This window comes from Opisthocomus hoazin, chromosome 21 (genome assembly GCF_030867145.1).
Source record: "Opisthocomus hoazin isolate bOpiHoa1 chromosome 21, bOpiHoa1.hap1, whole genome shotgun sequence".
NCBI classification, from domain to species: domain Eukaryota; kingdom Metazoa; phylum Chordata; class Aves; order Opisthocomiformes; family Opisthocomidae; genus Opisthocomus; species Opisthocomus hoazin.
In genome coordinates, this window is record NC_134434.1 from 10,460,221 (window position 1) to 10,484,481 (window position 24,261).

Consider the following 24,261-nt stretch of genomic DNA (forward strand, 5'->3'; position numbering starts at 1 on the left):
TCGAACACAGATTTGTTAGACTTCTGCATGTAACAGCTTGATGCCAACTGACAGCACAACAGACAGAGAAATGCCTTGTACTAACCCTGAGTGATAAAGGCATGTAACTCCTCTACATTTTTAGATTGAATCTTGCTCTCTTTAGTGAATAAACAGATTTGTTTCGTGTAAGTACTGCATTGAAAAGCAATTATTATTTTATTTTTCAATAATTCATTTTTAAAACGAGAGGAGACTTCAGAGACCAGTTCTTTAATCTGGTTTATGCATGAGTCAACATTGTCAAACAGCCTGTCTTTGTGTCCTGACTCATTTGCTCAGACTGCTGGAAAACTGCCTAGACTTCTCTCCTGAGCAAGAAAAGTTTTGCAGCATTAGAGGGTTTTTAGATTTATTTAAAATTTGTGAATGTACTTAGGTCCAGATTAAGTAAAGTATTCCTATCCTGCAAAAGACCTAAGAGCATACCGATATTTGAATATGTGCCCAGAGTTTAGGAATATTAACTAGTTCGTTGATGCTGTAATCTCATGAGCGTGTAGGGAGGAGAACTCGGTGTATTAACCGCCTTACCTAATGTACAATTCACCAAGGAAAAACGGTTTCTCCAGGGGACTCTGATTCTTGACTCTGCTATATTGTGCTTTTGGAGGAGCAGTCGCTGAGAGGCCAAAGTCCAGAAGCAGATACGTGAGATGGGGTAGGGAAGCCATGTCTAATGAGGCTGGTGAGCAGTTGAGTAAAACTGGTGGCAGTTACTTTGTCTCCAAGGTTCTGGGGTTGAAATCTGGAGCAAAAAATGGATTGTGCTTCCACTAAGCCACGGAAGAGGAATACTGAGGGTTACATTAGTACTGGGTGCGGCTCCTAAAAGAAGTGAGACAGCGGGAAATAAAATGGTGAGAACGGACACTCAGAGTAGCTTGCTGCAACTCTGCTTGCATCTGAAAACAGGACTTCAGTGAGAGTATCCCCAGACGGACTGGTAGTGACCCACTGGTTAAATGAATTAGTGGTATTTGATGTCCAACTGTGTGAATTCACAGTCACGTGGTAGAACTGGGCAGTTGAATGTGTAAGGATCAAATGTTGAGCTAACTTCTTTCAAACTTAATTTTGTATTTAATTATAATGTTAACTTGAAATAAAAAGCTCTTGTTTATGTAAGAATGCAAAGCATTACCGTTACTGTTTTTTCCCTTTAAAGGGCAAGGTCCATCATCATAACCAGAATGACCATTTCCCACCTGATGGAATTGGTAAGTATCTCTGCTGTTACTGAAGGAGCTCCTCTGAGCTCACACTGATTTGGCGTCAGTGAAGTTGATAGTAATTTGACATAAATTGAGTATCTGGTCTGTTCTCTTATTTGAAAACCACTTACTTGTTGTGTGCATTTAAGAAACAGATTATAGACCGTGAAGTGGACATTAGGTGTTTCCGAGGCTATCCCTTTATAGGTGTTGTGCACACTGACTTTGGAGCCTTCACACAGCATTGTTGTTGGCGTCTTAAAAATGGCTGTGTTTGAAATTCGTCATGTAAAATACTGTACCCAGTGTATTCCCACTGTGAGAGTTAGGACTTTATATTACATACACTGTTCTATGATGTACTTGGAACTTACAGTGTGCTGTCATATATCCAGATATTATTGATCATACTTTGCAAGGTAGCATGCAACAGCTTAATATTTTTTTTATTACTTTGAAAAAGCATGAATTTAAAGCTTGTCTTCCCTGCTAAGGAAAGGATCATGATTCTAGTTTTTGATGCAGTGTTTAACAGCTACTCTGACTGTCAGCATATTTAATTGGTTTGGGACATTCTTTTCATTAGTGCAGTTACCAGCTGTGTGTTTCACTATATCTCAACTCGTATTTTCTGCCTCTTCAAATTTTTGAAATGGGATATAGGATTTTATTAATTCTTTGTCTCAGTGGAGCAGACCTGTGCTGTTACAGTTGCACACATGCTTTATGAAGATAGATGCTATTACGATGAAAAAAGAAATACATAGTCTTGATATTCTTTTTGTGTATAGATCTTTTTTTGTATGTGTGTGTATATACATTTTTTTTCTTTCATTTCAGTTCAGCCCAATCCTTCTGTTCTAATCGGAAATCCTATCCGAGCATATACTCCTCCCCCTCCTCCTCTGGGACCTCACCCCAATCTGGGGAAATCTCCAAGTCCTGTTCAACGGATAGATCCACACACTGGGACAAGTATTCTATATGTACCTGCTGTCTACGGAGGAAATATGGTCATGTCTGTGCCTTTACCTGTAAGAATTAATTTTCTGGATATTTTTTTTTTTCCCCCCCGCTCTTCAATTACTGTATGTACAAAAATGAATGGCAAAATCAGTTAGTGAATATTTTGCAAGCTGTTTCAGCACTTTCCTTCAAATATACGGGCTTAGCTGGCTCTAGGAGCGGCTGTGCAGAGGACCACCAGAAAATGAGGACTTAAAAACATTGCTCCCACAAATCACTCCAGGCAGCCTAAAAGCAATTTCATGTTCATGTAATTTGGTGTGTTTTCTCAGCTCTAGGTTTAGGCACACCAGTGGGATCTGTCTCGTCTGACTTTAGATACCTGCATCTGAATTAATTGCATAGTCCAGTTCTTAATCATTGGAGAGACATAGGCGGTTCAGACAGAGCTTGTTTCTCTTTATTGGCTTCATACAGTTTAAATTACCAGCTTTGGATGTCTGCAGTGCAAGGTGTCTGAAGTAAAGTGATAAGAAAAATAAGCATAATGGGATGTTTTCACTTTCCAGAGCCTCGTAGCAAAACAGTTTCCTCTCCAATCCTTTTGCTTAATGACATTGGAGAACACAATGAAGATCCCTAATCAGGTCTTTTAGGCAACATTTTTGTATGGAATTTTGCGTTACAGATAAAACTGTCTCACCAAAACTAACACAAATTAAAGAAGCAGTCTCTGCTTTATATTTAACCTCCACCATTATCTTCGAGGAGGAGAATGGGGAGGAAAGACCAAAGGCTGCAGAAGTGGTGTTGTGGAGTAACATGTATGTGTTGTACACAACTCCTGAAGGCATGAAGGGCGTGGAACCCACACAGGCAGATGTGGGTAACTCCATTCGTAATACTAAATGTTGGCATACAGTTCATTTTTTTTTTTTAATAATTATAGAAGTCCTCTATTATAATTTAAGTTACGGATGCCCTGTAGGGAACTTGCTGTAGAAACTCTTGTTTCAGTTGTATGTCTTAGATCAGCTGGCAGCTATAGATCGGTTTTCTTTGCTAGGTCCAGGAATTTTCCTTTTTCCTAGCTTACTAGAAGTCTGCGTTTGATGGATAAATTTAAATGCAGTGAGAAGGCCAGCAGCTGTATCTTTGTATGCTTGCTCACATTATATTAATTTCAAGCAAAGATAATTTTAAAAGTTCTGTCATATCGTTCCAAGGTTAGTAAATTTTTTTGTATTTCCAATCAAAAGAAATACATTAAAAATAAGTGTTTTGAGCTCACCTTCCTTAAGGATGGATTTTTTTAAATAATTAAGTGGGGAGACTGAGGTACTAATGAGACGGCTGCTTTTGAACAGAAGCTTGTTGGAGATTATTTGAGATTGCACAGATGCAGTAGTAGCCTAAAGCTAAAGTTCAAAGGGCACATTTCAAGGGCAAATACTAATTTAGAAAAAGAATTGCATGGAAGTTGTTACACTTAAAACAAGTAGGGACTGAAGTAAAACGTGTTTATGTTCGTGTAAGATAAAGTGATATCTTTGCTTTGTTTGAGGCTGTTTCCATATCCAAGGTAAAAACGTGAGAAGGTTGTCTGCTGTCATCAGTAAAGGACGCTTTGGCAGCCTGAGTGTTGATGATTACTTTGCCTGCACTCTCCTCTTATTCTTTTTCCTCTTTTTAATAAATTCCCTACAGGGTGAGATTGAACGAATCTGATCTAGAGCTGTCTTCCTTTGCATTCCTTTTAGGAATAAAATTTACAATGCTGTAAAAACTCCTGACTTTTTTACATGCTTTCAGGAGGTGGATTTTACTTCAAATATTTAGGAAGATGATCTGTAATACAGGTATCACATAGCATAGACACTTTTGAGTCATGCTTAACATACGGATAGTCTCTCGAATCTCCCAATAGTCCTCTTAACTTCACAGAGTGTCTTGGGGGTGCAGAGGTATGGGGTGCCCACTCATTCTATGTTACAAGGCTACAACCCTGGGTGGTAAAAGGACCCTAAAGAATTCCTCAGGTTAGAGGCTGCTCTCTCTCTGCTCCTCCCCCAAGCCGTAGCCTAATGTCTCTTTTCTCCTGGTAGTTAAAAGGCTTTTTATTTTCTTGAACTTCACCCACTTCTATTTATTTAGAGAAGAGATTAATGTGAAGTTTATTAAAATACAATTTGTCCATCAGTCTTTTCTCTCTGAATTTTGAAACCACTGAAACAAGAATGGATTTTGATAGAAAATATTTTTGCCCAGGGTAGTCCTCCAAAACCTTTGCTCTTTGCTGCTAGGCCTGCCCTTATTGCTCTCCCTTTCCAACACCACCTGTAGTTGTGTGTGAAGAGTGTCAGATTATCTGATGCATGGAAAACTGCTTCTTACTGACCTAACATCAGTGTGCTTGTTACTTCCTTTAATGTACCTTAACAGAATAAATTTTTTATTTTTTTTTTTTTTTTTAAATTATGTAGGTACCGTGGACGGGGTATCAGGGTAGGTTTGCAGTTGACCCTCGAATCATTACTCATCAAGCAGCTATGGCATATAATATGAACCTGTTACAGGCACATGGGCGTGGGTCTCCTATACCTTATGGCCTGGGACACCACTCACCAGTTAGCATAGGACAACAGCAGCAGCTTCAGCATCAAGACAAGGAGCAACATGAACAAAGTCGAAATGGTTAGTTGTTGAAATGGCGTTGCAAATTAGTTTTGAGGGAGTTTGTGCTTTAAACAGGGGATTGTGGAAAGGATTTTTTTCCTTTCGTTCTGTCTTTTAAATGACATCGAGGGATCTGCAGAGTTGGGGAAATAACCTGTGATTTGCCATTACAAATAGAATAACTGAGATGTTGTGAGATTCAGCAGAGGAAGTAATCAAAGTTGGGATGCGTGTGTGTTTGAGGCAATAATTGATCTGTCTCTGTTCTGCAGTCCAGTGGTAACTACTGCTGATGTTACTTGCAGTTCACTTGGAAGGACTGCTTAGTGATGATTAAAGAACAAAGCACAGAGTTAAAGGAAAAGTGTTACTTGTTATCTGGGTAAATTATATTATATGTCTGTGATGCTCTAAATGCTGTACTAATAAGTATAAATTTTCCTGTTTCAGGAAAAAAACCCAACCCAAAATAATAATTTTTTCATTGAAACTAATTAATTCCTTAAATGTTTCTAGGTAAAAGTGAAAACACTGCTGGACCTGAAATCAGTAAAATTCGAACACCTGAGAAGAAACCTCTGGAATCCAAGCAGGTGGGATTGCCTTGTTTAGGTTTGTGGGGGTTTTTTTGTTTGTTTATTCTGGTTTTTAATATTCTCTCTTTTAATGAACTGATTCACTACTGACATGTTTTTTGTTGGGGTTTTTTAATGTGAATTTTCAAAGTTTTTCATTCTCTTTTTCTAGGTTGACTTAGAAGCAAATTCTCAGAATAGAAGCCCAGAATCACGTTCCAGTGTTGGTTATCCTAATGCTAAATTTCATCGCAAAGATAATCTTAACCCCAGACAGCTGAATCTACATCTCACCCCACCCCACTCACAGTATGCAGTTCCCAATCGCCACTTCCAGCACCTGTCACAGATACCGAGGCAGCCATATCCTCTGCAACAGCAGCAAAGCCTTTTAAGTCAACAGCAAAATCATTTGCCTGAGCAACAAAACCAAATGCCACCCCAGCAAAGCCAGGTAGTTCAGCAGCATAATCATTTGAATCAGCAGCCTCCACAACCTTCGCAGCTTTCCCCTGCTTACCAGGCAGGCCCCAGCCAATCTTTCTTTAATAATCCAATTCCCCACCGACCACATTCTCCTGCTGTAGATGCTGTGATTTCAGAACAACACCCCCCACCTATGTTACAAGAAGTCAGTAATCCTTTGAGGCCTATTGCACAGCACAACCCTGTTCTGCCAACCCACTTGAACAACTTCATTGAAGAGAATCCATCAGGAATGCCCTTAGGGGACACTTTAGGTAGGTGACTTTCCTTTATTTAAATTCAGAGTGTGCAATTATAACTACACTCAAGTGAAAATGAAGGAGGTATTTACCTTTTCAGGCATATTGCTCTGAATTGGGTCATTGTTGGGTTAGTTTCCATAAGTAATGTCATTGAGCATAATTTGCTGCTTGAGGCATGTTTGAATATTCAGCACTTTATTAGAAGATTCATGTTTATATGCTTTTCCATATGATTTAAATAACCAGGTTATACACTGCATTGCAGTTAGTATATAATAGGCCCTGGAATATACTGTATAAAAAGTTTTCTTTTTTTTTCTGACGTAAAGATCTTTAAAAAGGGGCATTAGATAAATTTTTTTTTTAAAACTATTTTTATAGATCGTATGCATGGAAATGTAGCTTTGGAAACAATAAGGCAGCAACAACAAGCCAGGTTACAGCAATGGAATGAACATAATGCCTATCTCAGTCAAGGCACTATTCCATATCAACACCATCACCATCCTCATCTACCACATCTTCCTCAGCAACCAATTGGATTGCATCAACAGCAGCAAGTTAGGGCAAACTGGAAACTTGCCAGTAATACAGAAGATGAAACAGAGGCAACATATTCAAGGTATTTGTTTACTGAGTCATCAGAGCTTGTATAAAATTGAGCAGTGGGCACCTATCTGTAACACTGTGATCAAGTGCAAGACACTTAAAGGTATTGCTTTTTGCTGCTGTTACTATGAAGGTTAAAACAGTTGGCAGGCTGACTTACAACTATGTTTTTACTATGTGTTATGCTTTATTCTGTTAGTATATTGGGTAGTAAAGCTGTAGTGGAAGAAATACTTGTATGGAGCTTTTCAGTGCTGTATTTATGGAATAAGGAATGGGTAGAGAGTAACAACCTTGTGTTTGTAAAAGAGGTGTCTGAGTGTAGTGAAGGCCTGTTTAAGTTGTAAATTCTTCAAGCTGAATTAGCAATCTCACATTTATGTGCTTGAAAAGAAACAAACCAACCCCTCCCCAAACACTGCTCCCCAATAAAACCTAGATTTTGCTTCCTTTTCAAAAAGTCTTTGCTTTTAAAAGCAGATTAAGAAAAATGCTTATATTTGAGGTGGAGCATTAAAGGGCAAGAAAGGAAGCTGTTCAACATAAACAGAAAAGTGGTTCCAGTGGTCATCAGCTTTAATCATGTCTATTGTAAAGGCCAGATTTTTAAATTGCTTCTGTTTACTGTCATCTCCCACTATACTTTATTTTCCATCTGGTTTGTTACAGCCATGGTAAAGCCTCTAAATTCTCTCTTATCTGACTCTGTGAAGTGCTGAATTGAATATTCTTGACCTTTTGAAGAAGTTTGGAAGTATATTGTGCAAGTGAGGGGAATCCCTGATTGCTCTGGTTTTGCGTTTTAAGGGGTTAAAATTTTCTTTAGCCGTGTGAGTTTTTTACTTTATGTAATAAAGCAGGAAATCCTTACCTTTAGTTGTCTCTTAAGAGATAACAAAAAATTGATTCTCCTGATTGAAAAGGAATCTCAAGAGTTATTAAAACTTTGAGATGATTCAGGTAGGTATTTAATCCAATTAATCCTCTTGTGCCTAATTTCTGATTGCTCACAGCCATATCCTTTGAAGTTAGGGTCAGTAAGCGCCAAGATGAGTATATTTAAATGCAGTGTATGGTGCTTTGAGTTTTTTCAGCCTCGAAAAGAGTGGGATTTCAGCAAAATATTTTTCCTTTTCTTGATGTATTTATTCTGTCAATACAGATTCCAGGATTTGCTCAGAGAACTGTCACACCGTGATCAAAGTGAAAGTCGGGACTTAGCGGAAATGCCACCCCCTCAGTCAAGGCTGTTGCAATACAGACAAGTTCAGCCCAGAAGCCCACCAGCACTCCCTTCTCCTTCCTGCAACTCTAACCACAGCGGTCACTTTCCTAACTTCACTGAAAGCAACAGAGACATTGAAATACCCAGTAACCCAGCGTTTCAGCAGCATTTACCCCAAATATACAATCCCCCTTTCTCAATGCCATCTGAACATATAACCCCATCTCCCTTGAAATACCTGCAACCTGATGGATCGTGGACTTACGCTAACCTACAGCAGAATCACCTTATGGGGCAGGGCTTTCATTATGGTATACCTCCGTTGCCCCATAGGTCGCAACAAAATCCTTTTATACAAATACAGAATCATCAGCATGCAGTCGGTCAGGAGCCATTTCATCCACTCGCATCTCGAGCAGTATCTGCTTCTTCGCTCCACAGCTTAGAAGAGGTAGGCATTTCTGTTTGCATATGCAATCGTTACGTCATTTTAATATCAAGCTATATTCTGAAGCAGTCATGAATGCAAAATACCTCGCACATTAAAAGCTCACACTGGGAATTTCTGTGAGGTAAAAATTTTCCCTGCATCTTCTCTGTTCACCCTGTGGATATTCATGGTTCTCATCACTGCAGGTGTAACATTTTCCCTACTAAATGGGAGGTCTTGGCTTTTTGAATGTTATTCAGACTTTTTTTGCAATCATTGGTCACTTGTCTGCATGTCATTTATCTGGAGTGCACACCCTGGGTGAAAACTCATGAAACAGCTCTCTGGAAAGTCAGCTTGAATCAGCCAGCTAGTTGGCTCAGTATTAAACTGTGAATGTGGTTGAGTTACTTTTCGTATGAACTTGAGACCGGAGCAATACAGTTGTTTCAACGTGGTACAAAATTTGATGTAATAAATCCCACCTGGATGCAGCTAATTCCGTGTAAAGCCATGCTGTGTATTTTAGGGGCTCAGAGTGTTGGAAGTCAGTGCAGAGATACCCAGCTGTGCTGCGTGAATCTGGGTCCGGCACAAACCCTGCCACACCCGAGCTGGCTCCGTCCCTCTCGATCTTTTTGTGTTCTGGACTCTGAGGACATGTGTTATGGGATGCAGACTGTGCAGGCACATACAACTAGGACAGGTCACATTTTGAACAGGAGTTTTTTAATCCCTGTTGGAATCCAGAGTGAATGATATGTAGACATGGAGTGTGCTGGAGCCAGGTTGTATTCCAGGAATGTCACAATTGATATTCTCAGATAATCTTGTACTGACTGCATGTAATCCAATATTTGAACATCAAGTTAAGTGTTTTGTTCTGTGATGCATTTCTGTCAAGGTTTTTGCAGAAGCTATGGGGGTATCCCTGCTCATCAGTATCCCACATAATACATGTTTAATTGTCTTTCAGCTTCTGAAAATAGAAAATATTTAGTTTATGTGCCTGAGCAGAATAACTAAAGTTGAATTCCAGTGCATTTTACAAATTTGTCTTATACAGATCCAGAGAGGTTAATGGAGTCCTCGGGCCCAGCTAGACCTGTAGTAAGGTTTGGTTTTATAGACCTTTAGAAATTCTGTGTCTCGGTCCATTAAGCCATACCACCTTGTATAAAAATCTAATACTTTGTGACAACAGTTAATACCATCAGTAGAGCGGGACATAGGAACAATGGCTTTTCAGCAGTAATAAACTAATAAATATTCCTATAGAGTTTGTGACAGCTCCTGCTGTCTGAAGACGAATAGAGTGAGCCTTTATGTAATTAGTGCAACTTTGTTTTAGTTCTTATTTCTTCTTCCTTTCAAAATATGTGACAGAAATGCCAAATACAGTATAAGTGTTACAAGACAGAGCTAAGTGAAGTTTCCAAGACTGCTAGTTCAGCTGGTAGGTAGGGCTGAATAAGCAAAGAAATCAAAACGCAGTTTTAGTTGTAATTTTAACAGAGATCTCTCATAAAATACAGATGTCAGGGGAGATGTTACAACTTTTGGTGTCCTTACTAAACTGTTTTCTCAATCACTATTTATAAAGCTGTTGATTGACTTGATGCTTGAAAGGTTTTGCATGTGTTTAGTCAAACCAGGTTTGAACTGTGTATCAAAGGGAATACTGAAGTTATTCTGTCTGGTCGTGTTCTTGCAAGTGTCCAGAACTTTGATAACTTTCCTTCTCTGGAGATATTCAAGACCTGCCTGGACGCGGTGCTGTGCAGCCTGCTCTGGGAGACGCTGCTTCGGCAGGTGGTTGGACCAGATGACCCACAGAGGTCCCTTCCAATCCCCACCATACTGTGCTTCTGTGATAAGTTCCTGATTGCTTACCAAAATTGCCTGTTAAACTCAATAAAAAGTACACGGAAGTATTTTGGGTGTGATTTAGGCAGTGACTTCTGAATTTTGTTTTTTTGTTGTTGAAGAATATCCTCAAGAGAGTAGAGTGACAGGATATCTAAGTGCTGTTCCCTTGATATATCATAGTAGCGTGGCAGGTGTAGTGAGAATTACATTTTCTTTCATGCAGTCTTTTTTGCCTGTCTGTTTTTTCTGGATGACATAGTAACTATTGGGGCATTGCAGCAAGTTATTTGATGTTCATTTAGCTAACTTTTTAAGACATTTCATTCATTAGACTGTTTACTTTTTGCCTTCACCAAGTATAGATTTACTTCTGTGACTTTTCTGTTATTCGTGCTCTTGCTAGTCAGTACGGTGCAGAAGGGACCAAATACTGTGTTTATTTTAAAAAATAAACTGTAATACAACAGACTTGCTTTGAATCTTGAGAAAGTTTAGAGAGTCCTGAAATCTGAACTCTTGAAGCCAACAGGTTAATTAATGGAGCTCCTGCCATTTTCATCTATGTCATCTACGGGGTTCATGGAAGCAAGTAATTTCTGTGGTTTCAGATAAAATTCTCTGCATTATTTCTGCTGAGGGCAAACGCTTCTCCGAAGCATTTCTTTTATATGTACATACACAAAATCCAACATACAAATGTGTCATGCTTCCCCAAATCCTGGTACACAAGTCACTCATTTGTCCTTTGGAAACTAAAAGCCATGTTTTCCCTCTTTACATTGTAATTGAACATTTGTCCTTGCTCTTGTATGTTTCTGGGCTTCCTTTGCTTCCTTTGTAAATGCTGGGTATCTTCCTCCTCGCTATGTGATACATCTCCCATGTAGGAGTGTGAGATGTAAAGGTTGATAAGCATTGAGGAATCTCAGCTGATGGTCTTTGGAGTTCTTTTAAAATTCTGTGTCTGTTTTGTGTGGTTAAAATACATTCTCAGTGACTGCAATATACAACATATAACTTGAAGTGTATTAGTTTTTTTTTTTCCTAAATGCAAAGGACTTTTTTTTTCTTTTTTTGCAAGACATTGCAGGGAAAAAAAATGGATGGAAAAATGGTATTTGATACATGCAGTTGAAAAAAAGGAGCAAAAGGCTTTTTTTGTTTTGTTTTCTTGTTCACAGTATGAACCAAGAGGACCAGGCAGGCCGTTGTACCAAAGAAGAATTTCCTCTAGTTCAGTCCAGGCTTGTTCTGAAGAATTAAGCACTCCTCAAGACAGTCTTGGTCAGTGTAAAGAGCTTCAGGACCACAGTAACCCGTCATCTTTCAACTATTCATCACCTGAGTTGTGGGTAAACTCCTCCTCATCTGCCCCATACCCAAACATTCCATGCAACGGAGCCAACAGAGCAGTTCCGCCCCGGGAGCTGTTAGGTAGGTGCAGGCTTGATCTTTGCTTCTCTGCTTTTCTTTCTGCTCCAAGAAGTAGACTGTTTAGGCTGGAGCGAGCAAGTCTCAGGCCTTGCAAGGGTTGAGCTAGTTTTTTTTTTTCCTTTTCACAAAATGGTTTCTGCCATCTCTTCAAATCCCAAAATGAATTTAAGCAAAGATTTTTGAAGTATTCAGTTGTTTAGTAGTTAAAGATTTGCCTAAAGTAATCCTGTTTTCGTTTGCTACCTTGTTAACGTTCTGGTACGTGGCTGATGTCTAAAGAATACCGTTGAGTATGCTTCATCTGCAAAAATACTGCAATACTGCTTCTTAGTCTTCTCTCAAAAGTTCTAGTAAACCCATGTCTTCTCTTACAGTGGTTTTAACTGCACCTGAGTTTTTGCTGAAAGGAGCTAAGGTAGCTGGTGGGATGTATCTGCCAGAGAAGATATTTGTTGCCAGAATCAGTGATATTTCTTGTTGATACTGCAGTCTAGGGGAGAAACAATAGGAACTGAATTACTGTATTTCCTAGTAAATTCTGGTACTTTGTCAAAGTAATGATGAAGTTTTGACTCTCACCATGGAAGAACCACACTGGAACCCTGGCTTCTGTGGTGGTAGCAGCAGTGCTGATTGATTTAACAGAGAAAACTAAATTAGCTTTTCAGTGATTAAGAAAAGCTGCAAGCAGAGAGTTGGAACAGTGCAGCTATGCTTCCATTCTCCGTATTTTTTCATGTTTGTGAAAAACAAAAATACCAGGATAGTACAGTTTCTTCTCTGTGGTTTTGCTTTAAGGATCTCCAATGGTAATTAAAAAAAAAAAAATCAATAAAAATATGAACAATGAACAGTCTTCTGGTGTGAATATTAAAAACATGTAATAATGTGAAAAATTATTTACAAGCTGGTTTTATTGCCCTGAAAACATCTAATTGCTCTTGGTCAAATTTTATAAACCTAAAACATCTTGTAATTTCATAGTGTACTAATTGTGAAGTAAAAACATGCAGTGCAGACTGGATGAAAAAAGCTGTTTGTATCAGCAACAGCACTCAAGAGTTAAGTTCCTAATGTGCGTTTTCGTTTCCACAGCGTGACAATGTTATTTTACAAAACCATATTTATGGCAGCATCTTTTGCGCTAAGTTCAAAGCTTCAAGCTCAGGGCACCTCCTTCAATCTATTTACACTTTTACTGAAAATCCAGGAGCTGAATGCATGATAGTATGTGTCATCAAGAGTGGCATCCATCTCTGAAGTTGCTCTCTGGACTCTGTGATTGTCTAATAGGAGCTCAGGAACACTAGCAAGATTATGTTGGGATCAGCTGGTACCACATTTCCTTGCTTTAATGTAAAGATTGAGAACGTGTTTGTGAGTAAAATCCTCAGAGGAAATGTGCGTATGTAAAAACTACTGTATTGATGCATTTAGTGGCAAATCATAAATCCTAAACAAAAGTGGCAAGTTTTGAGTAGTATCTGCATCTGCTATGAACATATTTTTTATTGTAGTTAAGCATGGTTTCTGTTTTGTAAATAAATATATATGCAGCATTGCCCTGTATCTAATAGTTCGTGCAAGCAAATCTCCATTTTTATGGCTGCAGTGCTTTTCTGCATTTACAGCTCACTGGCTATGATGATCATATTTAGAGGCCAAATGTGTTTGATAGTGCTAAAGGTTAATGACCAGTAACTTCAGTGTTTCTGGTTACTATTGATTTTTACCCGTGAAATAAAAATCCGTGAGAATGAGATGCTATGAACTAGCCCTGTGCCTGTGTTTGTTGCCGGAGAGCGAGCAGTCGGGACAGCAGACTGTTCAAGGGCTTCTATTTCCTGCACAGCAGAAGCGGCTGCGGCACGAGTGTTTGGTTATGTCAGCGTGGATTTGTGGAGTGCGAGGAGAGCTGCTGTGAATTGCTCAGTGTTGTTACGTGCAGGCACTTTCCAAATTTGCAATTGGAGAGCTTGATTTGCATTGCTTTTTCTGTTGATAGGGAAAAAAAAATGATTTAAATGCTTATTCAGTATGTTTATTTCATATTTTTTCTGCTGTTAGACACCTCTACCACACATAGCTTTCACCTCTGGCCCTGCTTGTCATTACTTGTCTTCTCTTGAATGCTGTGGTTATTTTTTGAAGGTTATTTTGCTTGTGTTCTGCATTTTTGTTTTGAATTGTAGCAACCCTAGCAGAACTCTTTTGCTTATGTTCTTTCCATATTCATTCTTCTATGCGTTGTGTTTGGGTTTTGTCTTTTTTTTTTTTTTTTTTGAGTACTTTATTGGAACCAAAAACTTGTGTGTGACTCTTCCTGTGAGAAACTTAACGGTGTACTTTTCATTTTTCTACTTTTATGCTGATTTAACGGTACATTTTTGTATGTGGACTTTAAAAATAACATACACACTTACAGTCTGTAAGTATACCTACATTTCAGTGTAGAGTTCTCTAGCTATGCGAGACAGCAGAATTCTCCACACAAAAGTAAGATACCTCATTAGGATTCAGGAAATTCACTTGAAAGCAGTTTTATATCTATGGTTTAAAGCACCATTTTTTCTGATAGTTACAGGAGTTGTTAAATGTGGAGCAAGAACATATCAATTAGCAGGAAAGCATTCAGACTAAAATACCAATAATTAGTTGGTTGGCATTCAAGACTCTGAATTGCTGTTGGAGAATGAATTATATACGGTGCTGTAAATTTTAATTTTAGCCTATTAAGCTATAAAGCAAGAAGAATGAAATAGTCTTCGTGCTGTCTCAGTGGATAAAGTATTTAAATTAGAGTATATCCCATTCTGAAGCAGCTTACCTTCAGTACGTGTGCTAAATCCGCCTGTGCAGAGTTGCAGGTTCAGTGTGACGAACTGGGTAGGTACATGCACACGGAGAATGTGTTCAGTAACGTCAGTCTTCTCGGCATTGCTGCAAGATCCAGTAGCTGGAAATGAAGCTAGATAACTTAATTGTGAAATTTGCTAGGACCAAGAATGACTAAATATGGAAAATTGGGGGGGGGGGGGGGTGTTAAGGTTACAAGGAGAGGTAGTATCAGTACCCCTCGGTACTTGCTTTCGGGTTCCTATAAATAGATGCCTGAAGTCAGAGCTGTTCACTTAGACAAACTCTGGTTACTCCTTTCGCAGCTCCACCGAAGGCGGTCAAGCCCCCAGAGGAACACCTGAAGGCCGAAAACTTACAGCTATCCAATTCCTTCAACTACAGCGTGCTCCAACATCTTGGCCAGTTCCCACCCCTCATGCCCAACAAGCAGATCGTGGAGTCGAACAGCAACAGCCAGCAGAACGCTGGTGGGAGCAAGCCTGTCATGTCCTACGCAAGTGCTCTGCGGGCTCCGCCAAAGCCCAAACCTCCTCCTGAGCAGACAAAAAAGAATAGCGACCCTTTGTCTTTGTTTCAGGAACTTAGCCTAGGTAGTTCATCAGGTAGCAATGGCTTTTACTCCTATTTTAAATAATCAGATTATTTTTTTTAGAGAGAATTTAATTTTTATTTGTGTCAGTAGATCTAAGATAGTTGGGGCTTCACCTGTAGTTGCAAATATTCCCTTTGTTTATATTAGTAAATATATCCTCACTTAATTGCTTTGCTGCTAGACTTGCAACTAATTTTTTTAGTTATATTCCATTATTTTGCATTTTTTGATGTGGGTCGGTTTTTTGGAAGCTTTTCTGTAGGAAAACACACACACATTATTTTTTAATTTGTGTAATATTAATGATATGTTGCATTAAACTAGCAGCTGAGAGGTTACCTGTATAACTTTAAAAAAGGAAAAAAAAAAGTAAAAAGAAAAAAGTTAAAAAAAAAGTTTGTCTAAATTGTATTTAAGAAGATTGTAAGTAGCATTTACATTTATTCAATAACATTAGCATACTATGCTGGGTTTCTGTACCAGAAATGGCCAGTTAATGTAAAAATGTATGTTATTTCTGCTTAAATTCATTTAATTTTTTTTTTTAAATAAAGGTGCAGCATCTTCTAAATACTTTCAGTTTTATCAGCTTTTTTGTGAAGGGATGCTGCATTCTCAGACTTTTATAGTTTTAGATTCTGTATGATGTGGTATTGTATTTTCCATCCACTGTAGGGTAACGTAAAGGCATTCTTTGCAGACACCTATGCCATTGTTTGGAAACATTCAGATAAAAAGTATTGGTATACTTTAAAATAAACAATAAAATAAATAAAAAACAAAAAAAATCAACAAAAAACCCAAAAAAACCTCTACATTTTATTTTTGGACAAGCTAGTAATATAAGCTTGTTTGAAAAGTTAATTTGATAGGTTTTTTAAATGAATCATGAAGCTGAAAATAAATTTTTAGGTATGTTGGTGCTTAGTAGATTTAATAACTATTTTAAAAAAATGCGTGAATTTAGTAAAATACTTTTTTGTTTGTTTGTTTAATTTTTTTTTCCACTATGCATGTGTAAATGTTTGTAATCTGGCTTTTTCCTCCCCCCTTCTCCAGTGGTATAAAGAATTGTGCCGCTTTAATTCCCCGCCCCCCCCCCCCCCCCCCCAGTAAAACTTTTGGTACATTATTTGATGTTTACATTAAAATGTGACATTATACAAGGAAATTAAGATATTTTGCTAACTGTTTTGTTTGAGGAACATCATTAAAGAAGAGATTTAATGTTTGTCAAAGCTGTATCCAAATTAGTCGAAATCTTTTGGGGATAAGAATGGTTACCAGGTTATTTATCTATAGGAGTTCTTCTAAGTTCTCCACAAACCTGGCCTTTTAGGAATACAAACTGAAAAAAGCCCCAAATTATGGGATATTTAAAAATTAAAGACACAAGTGTGAATGAAAACTCAGAAGATAAACTTTGCCCATAAAGATTTCTGGTCTTGCACACTGTTCATGCTTTTGCAGCTGGGGAGACAGAGAGGGGTGCTTGTGTAGTTTCTCCAGATAAAGTCGTCCTTTTACACTTGAAATAACTTTAAATCTGGGAGATATTTTACAGGGACTGAGCTGGGTGTAGTTGCAGTATTCCTCCACTTACTACACACAAGAATTAAAATGTTAGAGCTGTGTGGGGGTGATTTCAGATTTTTACAGCTGTCCATGGGACACCTTACTAATGAGCAGTTGGCTGCTGCTGTATTCAATCAGATTTTTGCTCTGGTTACAATCAGGTTTTTTTGCATTTGACTTCGTGTTTTAAGGCAGGAGTCTTTATATAATGGGGTTGATTTAAACTCAGTACACTGCAGAGGTTTGCATATAAATTTTTTTATTATAAATCTTTGCTGGTTCAGGATTCTGGAGCTTAATCTGAAAAATCTTTTCCTTCTTTTTGCTGTAAAGAAGAGCACGCATTACTCCTTAATTTATTTTCTAATGTCTATACCAAACAAAAGATGCTGGGGAAGGGGACAGCCCCTGCCAAGTTATGCTTAGCACTTCAGCGTATGGCATCAAATCAAGAGGTCCCAAAAATGAGGAGAGGCCAATTTCTGCAACCTTGAATCAAGCAAAACTACTGTTAAATGTTTTTTTGCCGAGCTGACGGCTGCAGAAATAGGTCGATGGGAAATTCAATTGCAAGGGCTGGGCGTGTGCTCAGTGTACGTTAGCCTCAGTCTTTTTATTTCAGTGGAGCCGTGCCAGTTCTCCTCAACAGAGTGCCTGGCACTGCTCGGAGAGAAGAAGAATCTGCGTGCCTGAACGTTGTAGTCTGTGAAGAGTTGGAGAGGAGATGTGCAAGACTGACAGAGGAGAGGTAGAGCTCAAATGCACTTCACTTCGCCGAGTCGGCATTGTAATTTCAGGGGTTTCAAAATCACTCATTTATATGGAGCAGTCTTTTGATTCTGTTCACCATATTTGAATATTAAACTAATAAACATCACTTGTTAATTTACTGCTATCTGTCAATTAGTCAAGGGGGAGATGGTCGCATCTCACCACATTTTGTTCTGGTTTACGCTGGCATTTTATCTACACTGAAAATATTATGGTTCAAGGAGCATTTTCTTTCTGACTTACATTTTAAATTCGGTAACTTTATGAAAATCCCTGCGGGTTTTGGTTACAGGAGTTTGAGGATGGTATGGTAGAGATCTTCTGACTATCGGCTTCAGAAACGTTTAGCATGAATCAGTTGCATTTCTTAATTTTTTTTTTTTTCCCAAAAGATTGTTTATTTTGGAGTGTTTTGTCTAGCCATTCTATGTCATGTATATAGCCCTGAGTGGGATCTTTTGTTTTTAGAGCAAATTAACGTTTATTGAAGTCATAGCTGTTTAAAAACCCCCAAAACTGTATTGTAAAGTCTTCCAGGTCTTTAATCGAACACTTACTAAAATCAAATTAAGCCTTACAGATGGCTCCAGTGGGCACTGGCGCAGGCTGTGCTGTAAATATGGAGCTGTTGCATTTACAGTGGAAATTCAGAATTATGAGTTTAGATTCTTGGTTTGTGTAAGTTGTCTCAACTCAGAAGAATTTAATGGAGGCTTGGGCATATACACTAACCGAGTATTTGTCTCCTTGACGTTTTAATGGCTAGAGTGTCACACTTGAAAGTCCAGTTAGTGCCAAATCCCGTGCTCCTTGTCCAAGAATAAACCGCTATTGTTGTCAGTGGAAAACTTAAATGACAAGATCATTCAGACCTAAATTTAGAAAGCTTGGATTTAATATCAAGAATAATTTCTGGTTTTATTCTCTTGAATTCCATTTTTTGGTGAGAAAAATCTGGATGCCTCATGGGCAGGTGTCAGTGTGGTGTTAAGAACTAGCAAAGAATTCAGAAAAAGATTTTTTAAAAATTATTTGAATGCTAAAAAATTAAACTTTTTTTTGCATTTCAAATGGAGCTTCAGCCCTTTAAAAAGCTAGGTACTGAGTGCAGCTGGTAGGATTCCCTGTGCATATATGAAGGCTGAATTCTTACAAAACTGCGGGCTTTAAGCTTGACCTGACCAGGTCGGAGAAAGAAACTGGAGGAGATGCTGCTGGCTTCCGTGAGCACAGAGGTAACTTGGAGATGGGTTCTGAAATAATGTTTATACCTTTTGATGATATAGCACGTTCTTCGGTGTCCTGGGTGAACTCTGTTACGGTGTGGGGTGTGAGCGTGCGTGCCCACAGCTTCCCTGGTTTGCCTGTGCCTCTCCTGCCCGTGGTGTCAGCCGGCCCTGGAGCAGAGCTCGGCTGCTGCCGGGCCTCGGGCAGAGCTTCCGCGGTGCGGCCCCGTCTCGCTGCGTTGGTTCTGCGGCTGCCGCCGCTGCGTGCCAGCCTCCCTGCTGTGCGAGGCCCTCGCGCGCGGTGGATCCGCCCGGGGACGCGTTGGCGGGTCTGTCCGTAGTGTCCAGCTCCTCGTAACCCAGAGCAGGTCGTGGGGACGGTGCCCCGCTCCCTTCTGCCCGGCGTACGCCTTTACCCGTTACAATACCGCTTACTACTCGAGTGGCAGCCTGCCGTGTTGCTGCAATACCACTGATAGATAGCGGTTAGGCATAAAAGCTGGGTGGTCAGAACCGAAGCCCTCGCGTCCATTTTTATCTGCTGAAAGTTGTCATCTAGTATAGTTCGTACTGCTTGACTTCATTGTATGGGCTGTGGCCTTACTGGCCTGTAGCAGTGTGTGAATGCTGCCATTGACTTTATAAACCCCGTGAGTGTTATTCGCTACTTTGATTAATTAATGTTTTGTTCCCAGATTTTTCCATTTCGGCTGTTTTTTTTTGCAGAGATCATGCTCTCCAAGCAATTCTTTTGCTATGTATGTGATATCTCTGCTGTAAGTAGCACAGGGAGCAGTGTGTTTGACCACTCAATGTTCCTTTCAGAGTGAGCTCAGGCATATCGGAATCCGCACGTTTCCAGAGCAGTAAGCCCCTGATGCTCGTGCTCTGCCTGTATCGTCATTCAGCTCGCTTCATTTGTTTTGTTGGTTTTGTAAATTCCAAGTTTTCCTAGAAAAACTGCAGACAATTAAGTTGTCAAGAGAGGTGGTGATGATCTATGGTGCCTATAAAAAAAAATTGCACATCATATTCCTTGACATGAAATATGGGCTGTTTCTGTTGGTATAGCAATACTTGTGCCAGTATCTTTTTGGTGGGTATGTCAGGGAACAAGGATTGAATCCTTCCAAGTTCTTTCATTCAAGTAAAGTAAAAGGGTTTACACCAAACACAGTGGAAACATCAGTGGGGGATTTTTTGGCAACTTTAGTTCAGAGATGTTGAAAGCTTTTACTTCATTAAGGATTAATATATGCTTCTGATAAATTACGGAAGATGCTCTGTGATCTGAATTATCCAAGACTAGTTAGAAGGTGTTGTCAGTCTGTTTTCCGTCGGACTTGCTCCCTCCTGACGGGCAAATGATTTCACGGACCGGCTGTGGAGCCGTCGCCGTGTCCGCAGTGAGACCAGCCGTCATGGGCACAAAGCCCAGCCGGAGCCCGGCGGTGCAGCCCTGCCAGCGCAGCCCTGTGCTGCTGGTTTGATTAAAAAGAAAGTAGGCCAGAAATCAGAGTTTGTTCCCTTCTCTGCATTTCTTTGTAGAAAGTGGAGGAGCGGCTCGCTGTGTGTCTACGTGCAGAGTGCGCATATGTGATGTCTGTATGGCTCGAGTTTACGTTCAGCAGCTTCACTGGAGCCAGAACGTCGATCAAGTGTGACAGAGTAAGAACAAGCTCATCCTCTACTTCAGTCAAAACAAAGACACGTCGCTCTTTGCTTGCCCCTTGGTGATAATGGAAGGGGGAAACAGTTTGAGTAGATGCCTTTAAAACAGATCCTGTTGCTATGGGGATAATTTGTGGTACAGACCAACCTAACACTCCAATATTTAAGTTATCAAAATCATATAACATTCACAGAATCACAGGATGTTCGGGGTTGGAAGGGACCTCTGTGGGTCACCCAGTCCGACCCCCCTGCTGAAGCAGGGTCACCCAGAGCAGGCTGCACAGGACCTTGTCCAGGCGGGTCTTGAATATCTTCAGAGAAGGAGACTCCACAGCCTCCCTGGGCAGGCTGTTCCAGTGCTCCGTCATCCTCAGAGTGAAGAAGTTCTTCCTCATGTTCAGCTGGAACTTCCTGTGCTTCAGTTTGTGCCTGTTGCCACTTGTCATGTCGCTGGGCACCACTGAAGAGTCTGGCCCCGTCCTCCTGACACCCACCCTTGAGATATTTATAAGCATTTATAAGGTCCCCTCTCAGCCTTCTCTTCTTCAGGCTGAACAAGCCCAGCTCCCTCAGCCTTTCCTCATAGGAGAGATGCTCCAGTCCCCTCACCATCCTCCTAGCCCTCCAGTGGACTCTCTCCAGTAGCTCCTCATCTTTCTTGAAGTGGGGAGCCCAGAACTGGACACAGTACTCCAGATGGGGCCTCACTAGGGCAGAGCAGAGGGGAAGGAGGCACCACAGAAAGCAGCAGCTTATTTTAAGTGAAGTTTAAAATGAGGTTTATGCTATAAACAGTTTCTACACATTGCTCAGGTTCTTGGCATGCAGGCGTCTGAGTAGGGCATGCTGGATGGGGCCCAAGGGCTTGGTGTTGATCTTCACGGCCCTGCCTGGGGCAGACAGGGCGCAGCGTGGCCAAGGGCCATCTCTTGGCGTTGGTGACCTCCTGCGTTGGGCATGCTCCTCAAGAGCTATTGAGCCTGGGAGAGAAAGTGCCCCTCTGCAGCGGGCCCAAGGATCTCGTTGCAGGGGGGGCAACAACTTCCCCATCTTTTGGACCTTCTGGAAATAATTTCCACAACTGTCAAAGCAAGGTGATGGCCACAAGGAAGGGGCAGTGTGGGAAGTGATCAGTGAAAAAAAGAAGTAAGTATACACATGCCTTCATGAACTGCATGTCGGGCTGGTCAAACACTGAGCATCGCGTATATGTTGGCACTTTTCAGGCATGGACTAAGGGAAAAGTAGGGGTTTGTACCAAGTTTTCAGAATGAAGCCCTCACTGCATGCACCCATCCGTGCTCCCTTGTGTGCTATAAACCCGGCTGGCTGGCGAGCTCCTCCGGGGCCGGGTTGTTGCTGCTGCCGTGCCTCTGCAGATAAACGCTGTTCCGGGAGCTCAGCGAGGTGCTTGCTAAACAGGCAGTTTGGTTCTTCAGGGTTGCTAGTCTGGCACCTTTTCTGCACATTAAATTCACACAACATGGCACTTAAAAATAAGGGAAGCAGATTCTCTCTGCGCCTGGCGCCTAACAGCAAATCTTACATAAACAAAAAACTTCACGTCTCCTGTTGCATCGACTCTGTGATTTACGTGGGCTTTGCAGTGCGAAGGGCAGACTTCAGCGACCAAAAGTACACAGTATCACGGCACATGTGATGATGCCCTGGTACTTCGGCGTGGATGCCCAGAGGAGGGGACAGACAGTGATGCTGGTTTACAGAGTGCAAACAGCACGTGCCCGGGGACCCGTGGCCAGAGGTGTCCTTGGGTCTGGTAGTGGCAGGACAAACGTTTGGGGTTTCATGGTCATTGGTGGTAGTTACTTGTTCTGTGCATTTATTTCCGTCTTCCTCTCCCAGGTGCCTGTTTTCCACGTGGTTCTTAGGCCATTTCCCAAGCCTGTGTGTGCTCCTGTGTAGCAGCCAGGTTCCCATCCCCGTTTTGCCCCGATGACTCCCTGCCAGCAAGGATGTTTCTTGCACATTTCCATGCTACGTTCCTGAACTTTTTGTGGCCGTTCCCTGCTGTGTGCTCAGCTGAGAGAATGAAAACTCAAACTGGTTACAGCTCCTCCCCCAGCATTATATTTTTCTTTTTCCTTTATGAAGGCTGATTACTTTTATTAACTCTCTCAAAACACGTTATTAGCTCCCTGGCAGAGACATTTTGGTATGGCAGAACAAAACTGCTGTAAGAGCAGTGCCTTCCCCACTGTGAATACCAATGACTAATTTAATGGACGGGTCCCTTGTCAGTGTTTCTTAATATCTGGAAAAAGAAAATTAAGTCATCCACGTGCTTCTCAGTCTTGCAGGGACCGTACGAAGCAGTGAATGATGAAGAGGCCTCAGCTTGGAGCAGACGCACAATAAAGCTCCGCGAGTTTAAGAGCTTTAGGAGGCATCTGGCTCAGCTGTCTGCGTCGCTGTCTGTTGGGTGTAGGGTCTCACTGCCGTGAGCTGGGCATTTTCTCTGCCCCATGAGTAAACTGAGCACAGAGAGGCCACAAAACCTCTGGATCCAGGCCAAACACCAGCTGGGAATCTTTCCATTGCCCTCGCTGGGGCTTGGACAAAGTGGTTCAGCCCTGACACAAGCAGGAGCGCACATGGGATGGCTGAGACCTTCCACAGTCGTTCATCTGAAATACATATGTTCTTGCCCATGACTGTCACGAAGGCGAGTAAGCAGGTCTTTCACTGGGCAACAAGCTGGCCCATCTGGATAAGAAGCCACATAGAAATTACTTTGTCACAGAAGAAACATTGAGAGAGGGATGGTGATTCGGAGAAGGTGTGAGCAAAGGGGTTCCCTGGGCCACTGGTCTGCATGAAGTAATGAACATAGACCCGTGTCCCCAAACCTCGCTTATCTCAACCCATTGTGTGTCCAAGGTGAGGTCATTTTGATGATGATGGCTGAGCTGGGAATGCCTTTGTGCCTGCCAGCTGCTTTGCTTAGGTTAATCTGCGTGGCATGTGTTTGGGTACCCCAACCGGGGGCCAGCCACCGCGGCGGTCACACCAACTACTTTCTCTTCTGTTGTTGTCACTTGCGAAGAATCTCCCTAGAAACTAGCCTCTGTTTTCCTGAACAATGAAAATGCAAATGAAGAATGTCAGCTCAGTACCCAAAAATAAGATTTCAAAACCATTTAGCATTTCACAGTGGTTCAGTGACAACTTGAAGACTTGCAGTTGTCTCTCACGATGAGAGACAGGCAGAGCTCATGCTCAGATCTGAGCACCAGTGAATGCTTTATCCCCAAACTTTATAATATATGTGTGTGTTATTTGTAGTGCTTTTCAACTTCAAAGAGCTAGAAAACTATTAATGCAACTTCACAAAAGGCTGTTGTTCTCGCTGCCACTCTACTGGTGGGAAAATGGAGATGTGGCGAAGCCTGGCTGGGGGCTGCTGGGGCTCCGTGCACCCAGAGAGGGTCTGGCCGATGGCAGGGCTGCGGGCAGCCCCTCGCGCCAGCACGAAATGCCTGGGTGAATTCTTGAAATGTCTGAACGTGTCATGATTTCAGAGCTCTTCAAATTGATCAGGAATTTCCTGGTCTGAATTCTGTTTTTCATTAGAGTTGTGGACAGGTAAGTGCAGAAGGAAGTACACTTTGGTTTCCTTTTCTCCTGCTTTGTAAATTCTTTGGTGAAAAAACTGCAGCTTAAATACTTTTTCCTACTTGGGGGAAAAATGGAGAAATGCTGAGCAGATTCTGAAAACTGAACTTTTTTTTTTTTTTTTAAAGAAAGGACCCCCACCCACCTCTTGGTGCTGGGGGACCGT

The 24,261-nt window shown here is 41.0% G+C and overlaps 1 protein-coding gene across 4 annotated transcripts in view; it reads left to right on the forward strand.

The window, feature by feature from the left end:
* Positions 1-17,665, forward strand: part of HELZ (helicase with zinc finger) — a 96,072-nt gene extending 78,407 nt beyond the window's left edge. For all 4 annotated transcript variants that reach the window (XM_075440705.1, XM_075440707.1, XM_075440709.1 and 1 more), the window contains 9 exons: positions 1,208-1,259; positions 2,094-2,287; positions 4,703-4,913; positions 5,412-5,488; positions 5,643-6,210; positions 6,580-6,820; positions 7,970-8,483; positions 11,513-11,765; positions 14,927-17,665. In XM_075440705.1, coding sequence (XP_075296820.1) covers positions 1,208-1,259; positions 2,094-2,287; positions 4,703-4,913; positions 5,412-5,488; positions 5,643-6,210; positions 6,580-6,820; positions 7,970-8,483; positions 11,513-11,765; positions 14,927-15,258 — 2,442 coding nt within the window. In that variant the 3' untranslated portion in view covers positions 15,259-17,665. The remainder of the gene's footprint in view (positions 1-1,207; positions 1,260-2,093; positions 2,288-4,702; positions 4,914-5,411; positions 5,489-5,642; positions 6,211-6,579; positions 6,821-7,969; positions 8,484-11,512; positions 11,766-14,926) is intronic.
* Positions 17,666-24,261: the final 6,596 nt, after the last annotated feature.